The sequence below is a fragment of the Theobroma umbraticum genome, unplaced genomic scaffold (assembly GCF_002168275.2).
Source record: "Theobroma umbraticum cultivar Fairchild unplaced genomic scaffold, ASM216827v3 scaffold_86.0, whole genome shotgun sequence".
In the NCBI taxonomy this organism is placed as follows: domain Eukaryota; kingdom Viridiplantae; phylum Streptophyta; class Magnoliopsida; order Malvales; family Malvaceae; genus Theobroma; species Theobroma umbraticum.
Genome location: NW_018397263.1, coordinates 4,308,118 through 4,314,858, shown reverse-complemented (window position 1 = coordinate 4,314,858; position 6,741 = coordinate 4,308,118). Strand labels below are relative to the sequence as shown.

Here is a 6,741-nt window from a genome sequence, read left to right as displayed (position 1 = left end):
TGAACATTTAATTTAGTCATGTTTGCTTTCATTCAAAAGGCATCTACCATCCAGTTAAACAACCCAAAAATAAAAGAAAAAGGATATCAGTCACTCTAGCACCTGCTAACTCAATGAACTAATTGAAGCCTGTAAGTAACAGGACTAAAAGCCTTTGTTTCTTTTTTCTGAATAATGGAAGAAATACCTTAATTTAATCAATGTAATATACAATCTCCGGCCCCTTCCCGCCAACAAAATGCCCAGGTCTCAAATTAACTCAAGAGCTAGCACTTCTGATGCCTCAAAGCCATGGTACATGCCGTTTTTATCCAATGACTCATTGGTAAAAGCCCCAACAAGCAAGTATAACCATTCACCTAAAAACAAATTAAGTCTCAAATCTCAGCACCCCTTTATGTCAATAAGAATCAAGTTTTATAAGTGGAGAGATGTTAGAATATTTCACCCACATTGTAGAGAAGTTAAATTAATATGTGCCACACAAGAGGTGATGGGATGATGTATCTAAGCCACTTGAGGCTCCAGTCTCACCTGCTAAGTCACTAAAAAGGAACTTTTCCAATAGCCTTCTCTCCATATTTAAAAGAAGTTTGAAAAGGAAAAAGGAATGAAAGCAACTTATGAATCCTTTAGACCCTAACCTATGTATGCTGAAACCCAATTCTAAAAATCATACTAAAAATAATTCTAATAGTAAGAATAGATAATTATGGTTTGCATTGGTAATTATTAGGGTTATGTTGGTGCGTCTACTGCTCCATCCATGATAGTGTTGGTGCTATTGCTCATAATTATAAGGCAATTCATGTATAAACTCACAGGACAAGTCAACTTGACCCAGTAAAATTTAATTATATTGTGGGAAAAGCTTAAGAGAGTTTTGCTTTGGTGTATCTCAGGCATGGATCATGATAATCCATGTAATAATTATACAAAGATTGGCTAGGTAAGTCTATTTCCCAGACCACACAAGCTCTCAATTTGCTTTGTTCCATATTTTACCTTTGAAAATAGACTTGCATATCTTATTCAGACCAGTATATCATGGAAGTGCTTTGGCCTAAATCATAAACAAAAATGAAAATTGTAAAATCAAAAGAAGAAAGATTCTGACAAAGAAGGGTAGGAAACAATTCAGATGCAGTGATCAGATGGGAAACATGAGAAAACAAGGTAAAAGAGGATTGATCGCATATATGTTCCACGTAATATTTACCACTCTCTGGGAGTTTCATAGATAGAGTCATTTCAACGCATCATAGTATTTGGAACATAAGTTTAAACGTTTTATAAATGGAAGTTAAGGATTAAATGCTTATAAACATGGTCAAATATATATGGATGTACAGAGAAGCCAATTAGACAGATGAATTAACAGATTCAAACCCTCACTATATAACAAATAACAAAACCCTATCTTTTCATCTTGACATCCGACGTATGACAAACTAAAGAAGCTATGAACAAAATACATGAACCACATGCTTGAAATCAGCCATCTTACTCGGCTAATTTAATCGGCCATGTGACCAAGTCTGCTATATATGTGGCTTTCTTTTATATGCTGAGCCAAAACTTTTTGTATAGTACCTTGTCTCTAACTTAGAGCAACAATGAAGATGAAATGAAGTAATGCATATGTCAGATGTCATAATCTGCATTACTAGTTTACTAATAATATCATAGGATTCAAAGTATTAATGATAGTTGCTTCTGTTTCACCATTTTTATGATAGGTATAATACTCGAGAGCCCAAAGAAAGAGTCTTCTTCCATCTCAAGAGGGTGTTCACATCTTGGAACATCCCCACTATGAGCCTTGGTGGTTGACTGGAATGCTACAGTTAAGGACTTAAATAAGGTACAGACTTGGTCTCCAACCTAAGATTTTTTATGCTCTAATTTTAATATGAATTAAATATACTATGGCACTACCACAATCACCATATCAAATGTCATTTGATTTGCATCAGTTAGTTTAGTGTGTAACTTAATTCAATCCTCTTTTTCATTTTTAACAGAAACAGAAAGTGGGAGAAAATGCAGTTCCCGGACAGTGGTAGAACTGTTTTTCAAGCATGATGACTTCATGTTAAGCTTTTAAATCTAGTGGCCAATAATGGATATAGGACTTCCATTTTGGTAAATGAAAAAGTAACAAGAAAAATGAAAGTAAAAAGAGAAAACAAACAGCAGCCAATTTCAAATGGTCATTTATTTAGTTTTGACAAAATGTTTCAAAAAACTACCGAATTATTCAAGAAAATTTAAATAAAATTTTATTCTTCAATTACTTTTAATAAAATTTTTATATTTTCTTAATAATTAGTCAAAATGATATGTTATTTTATACTTATATGTGAAAATGATGTGATATAATTATTAAATAATTATGTTATTATGTCACATCAATATCTTTTATGATATATCAATATATTACATCAGTATTATGCATAGTAATATCAAAATAACATGATTCATGATTAGGGCTTTGTAGGTATGGTTTCTAGGTCTTATAGGTTTCATGATTTGGAGCTTGGATTTGCAAATGTATGGCTCTGCAAGTTGATTGATCATTTTTGCCCAGGATTTGCCTGCTGGAACTTTGAGCTGCAAATTGTTTTTGTGATACAGCTAGTGAACGTTTTGAGCTTTCACCGCGGTTATTTCTTTTGTAATTGAACAGGTTTTTTCATGCCCTAACCAAGTTTCTATGCCATGGAAAGTCTTATGCTAAATATTCTTGAGAATTGGAACGGCACTTGGTTGTTAAGGCCAATAAATTCACCTTTCGAAAAGAAAAAAAAAACATGATTCATTTTGATCTGCCACAACTAATCAACAATTAGATATAAAGACACATATACTTGGTCTATAAATTTAAATATAAGGATTTGATTGAATGTAGTAAAAAATAAGAGTTTATTTAAATTTTTTTTAATTAATTCAAAATTTTTTGAAGTATTATGCCTTTTATTCTTCTACTAACTTCCTGGAAAAAGGGGTTTGGAGCACTTGACATAGGCAAATGTTGCTTCACTAAGCTTTCCCAAAAAAATATTAACAATTTCTATCATCCAATGGGACTTCACCTTTGTCACTTTCTCATGTACAAAGTATTCTCAGACCCAAATCTAAAGATCGGAGGAGGGTGATTTGCTAGTCAAAGTGCATTTCTGAATGTTATCCAACTTGATTCACAAGAACAGTTAATATATAACAAGCCAGCCACAATGAATATCTTCCATTTGCCACCTTAGTTTTGCTTTTGCAACTTACTTAAAAACATTAGCATCCATTGTTTTAATTAAAAAAGTTGTAATGTACCCTCCCTGATATATGTATGAATCAACTGTTCAAAACAACCAAAATCCAGACAAAAATTGCATAGTAACAATCAGTTTAGTTTGTAAGTCTTCCACTACTATGCACACAAGTTGTGGTGCGGGATTGAAATGTAAAAGGAATAATTCACCAAATTTGTACAATCATATAGATGGATTCCTCACGTGCATAAGATAATACATGATGCCAACTGGTCAGTCAGGCAAATATTAAAACAAGTGGTTTAACTGAGTTTCCAGGGAAAACATTATTGTATGTTCAGTAAGCAGATACCTCGGGGTTCTACAATCCCTAATCCAGAGTTATCCTTCCTTCTTTTCTACTTCTAGTGCAATCTCATTACGGCGAGTGAATGGAAGTGTAAATGGTGGATTGTACTGCAACCACAATTATGGAGTTATTCAGAAAGGTAGGCCCAGAAGCAACTTATTCAGGGACTGACTTCATCATAGATAATTTCTTATAGATCTCACCTGTGCAACTTCTACTGAAGCACATTCTTTAACTTGAAACAGCCTGTCATTTTTCAGAGCATCTCGTAATTTCAGTTCCCGTCGTTTAACTTCTTCATCAGTAACAAAACCTGATCCAAGAACACGATCATAATTCATAAACAAAGTTAGTTCCAAGAGCTGCACAATTAAAAGATTTTAATGCATCAATACCATACTTTTTTTGTTCCTTAAATTCCAATTGATCTGTATTTTTATGAGCAAGCTAGTTAAATAGATATGCTCCTAACAAGAAGATTTAAATAAGGTTAACAGATTTCAAAATCTTGATGGTCGAACAGTTACCAGCTAATATCTGAATCAATGAACAATTCTGCAACTATGTGCTTTGAACTAACGCATGCAACAACTTCATTTTTAGATCAACCATTAAAGTTCACATATTACTCAGAAATCCTTAGCCTGATTTACTTTTGTTTCTTGTGACTGGATAACAACATATATGATGCTTTTGCTGCACAAAGTTAAGAACAAACCTGAGAAGGCAACAACTGCAACAACTTTCCTTGGCACCTCTTTGATCCTCACTGAAGGATCTTTAGGCAATGGCACATTGGAACCATACTTTGATGGCATGAGAAAAGACATCACCCACTTATCTTGTTTTTCCACCTAGATGATAAGTAGTCAAATAGATAAAGGTATAAATAACCACTTTAAATTAACAAACATATAAAGGAACATAAATCTTAAAATTTATATATCCAAACCCTCATAATGCAGTGCACTCAATACAAATGCAAGTAACTAATGATCAAATTTGAAAACACCAAAAAGGGTAGCAGTGGCTGAGCTAAACATATGTTTGTCATCTGAAATCAACTGCATGATTCTTAATTTCATACATGGAATCAGGGATCTCCTTCGAGTAACCTTAACTAACAAGAATAAGAGACTAGGTCTTCAAATTGCACTGGCATTGGACAAACATCAGTTGCATACATGAAAAAAAAAGTATAAATCCTAAAATTGAGTTATTTACAATATTTTCCAGAAAGTGCATTGGACAAACATCTTGAAAGTTTAAACTTATGACCCACAAGCAGTCTTACCTTCTTCGTTATCACAGGTGTTGTCATTTCCATCCTCTCCCCGTCAGATTGAGTCCTGCTCGTAAAAACAGGGGTAGTCATCTCCATTGTCTCCTTACTTGTATTCTACAAGCACCAAACATCTGAAATAAGCAAATTAAAAGAGGTAGTTCCAGAAGGAAATGTTCCAACTTAGCATGGAAAATCCTAACTACCTTACCAAACAGGTACTCAGCTAGAACATTGAAGGATTGAGATGCACCATTAAAATCAAATCCAGTCTTCCCCGGCATTGTTTTCTCGGCTATAAAATAAGGCTATATAACAATCATAATTCTCTTTAGACTACGCATCATAAACATAAATTCTAAAAATAATAATAATAATAATAACACCACATGTACATACCTCAACTACCCTTATCTCATATTGGTCTGTCCTACTCAGAACCTTAAACCTCACAGTCTCAAGATCCGGGACTACATAAATAAATCCATGAAAAAGAAAAAATATCTATATTAATGAAGCAAACTAAAACGTAAAAGTATATATACTTTATTGTTTTGGTACTAAAGAAAAAGTTTGTCAATATAAAGTTTTATTCTTTGCCTATAAACAACAATTTACTTCATCATCAAAAAATTTCAAAATATTCATTAATTAATACTATCAAGTATGATGAGGTGATTAGTTATAGTTCTAATATTAAACCTACCAAATAAAAGAAGTACCTGACATTAACGCTTCCTCCAAATTCCGGCTCTCAAACCTCTTTGGAAACACGTATTTCGCAGTCTCCGAGGCCAAGTCCATCAAAACTGCAAGAAAAATTAGTTTGGGAAATTCAAAGACTGCTGAAAAACAGAGAACTTGAACAAAATTTGAGAAAGAAAAGTTTAAAATTGGAAACTGAACATTTACGTCGTTGAGAGACAGAGGAAGCTTGAGAAGCAAGAGCGAAAACGAGAGAGATTCGGGCTTCAGAGGCAGACACGGTTCGTCTCTGCGGAGGAGCTAAGGCGGTCGTTGTTGCAGTTCTCTCCGTCGTGGCCATGGACTTGGCGATGTCCAAGGATGCTCGGTGGGCATTAGGGCTTTGTGTTGAAGACAAAATTAGGGTTTTGGGAAGAGATTGAGCTGCCATTGAAGGCTTGAAGAGAAGCATTTGCCTGTTTTTTGGGTGGGGCGGGGAGGTGGAAATTGTCAGTTACTGGCAGTCCTGTTTAAATTTCCGTTGGAAAGAAGAAACACGATGATGAGGCGGTTGGAGTTTTCCCGGGAAGGATTACGCCCATAAATGCATACTAGATATTTTGGTAAACAAAAACATGCTCCTTCACTTCCTTTTATTTATTTATGTAATTGGAATTTGCTTATTTATCCAGAGACTTCTGATGTGAGCAAGAAAAAGGTCATGTAATTAAATTATTTTAAAAAAATTTTAAAAAATTTAAATTTTTTATTATATTTTTATTTTAAATTAAATAAATATTTATAATTAATAATAAATTAATTATTATTAATTAAAATATCATTTATCTAGTTTTTAAGTTTAAGATGATTTTGATACGTATTAACACATTACACTTATACCACAAGATTTAAAATGTACATAATATTTGATTAAAAATAAATAATTAATTCTTAACTATAAAAGTATATTTCATTCAAAATAAAAATATAAACACTCGACTGAATATAACAAAAAAAAATATAAATTTATTTAAATTATTTTAAATAATTCAAAAATATTTAGATTATTGTAGATTATATTTACCATTATTGTAATGCAATCTTTTTCTTTTATATTGAGTATGAATATTTATCAAAAATACTTTGACATTGAATAT

At 32.7% G+C, this 6,741-nt stretch overlaps 1 protein-coding gene across 1 annotated transcript; it reads right to left on the bottom strand.

The window, feature by feature from the left end:
- Positions 1–3,352: 3,352 nt before the first annotated feature.
- On the bottom strand, positions 3,353–6,226 carry LOC110420535 (SOUL heme-binding family protein). The gene is made up of 8 exons (XM_021433887.2): positions 5,813–6,226; positions 5,623–5,709; positions 5,300–5,370; positions 5,107–5,208; positions 4,913–5,017; positions 4,337–4,472; positions 3,822–3,931; positions 3,353–3,725 (listed from the first exon to the last, which is right to left on the bottom strand). Exons 1-8 carry the CDS (start codon positions 6,054–6,056, stop codon positions 3,651–3,653), a joined length of 930 nt encoding a protein of 309 aa, XP_021289562.1. The 5' UTR covers positions 6,057–6,226; the 3' UTR covers positions 3,353–3,650.
- Positions 6,227–6,741: the final 515 nt, after the last annotated feature.

What these genes read in the sequence shown, in the direction of transcription:
- LOC110420535 (XM_021433887.2), bottom strand. Translation starts at nt 6,056, where the DNA reads ATGCTTCTCTTCAAGCCTTCAATGGCAGCTCAATCTCTTCCCAAAACC. An exon ending in TGCAGTTGTTGCCTTCTCAG is followed by an intron (nt 3,932 to 4,336) that starts GTTTGTTCTTAA and finishes TTCTTGGATCAG; the next exon opens with GTTTTGTTACTGATGAAGAA. An exon ending in CTTCAGTAGAAGTTGCACAG is followed by an intron (nt 3,726 to 3,821) that starts GTGAGATCTATA and finishes TTGTGGTTGCAG; the next exon opens with TACAATCCACCATTTACACT.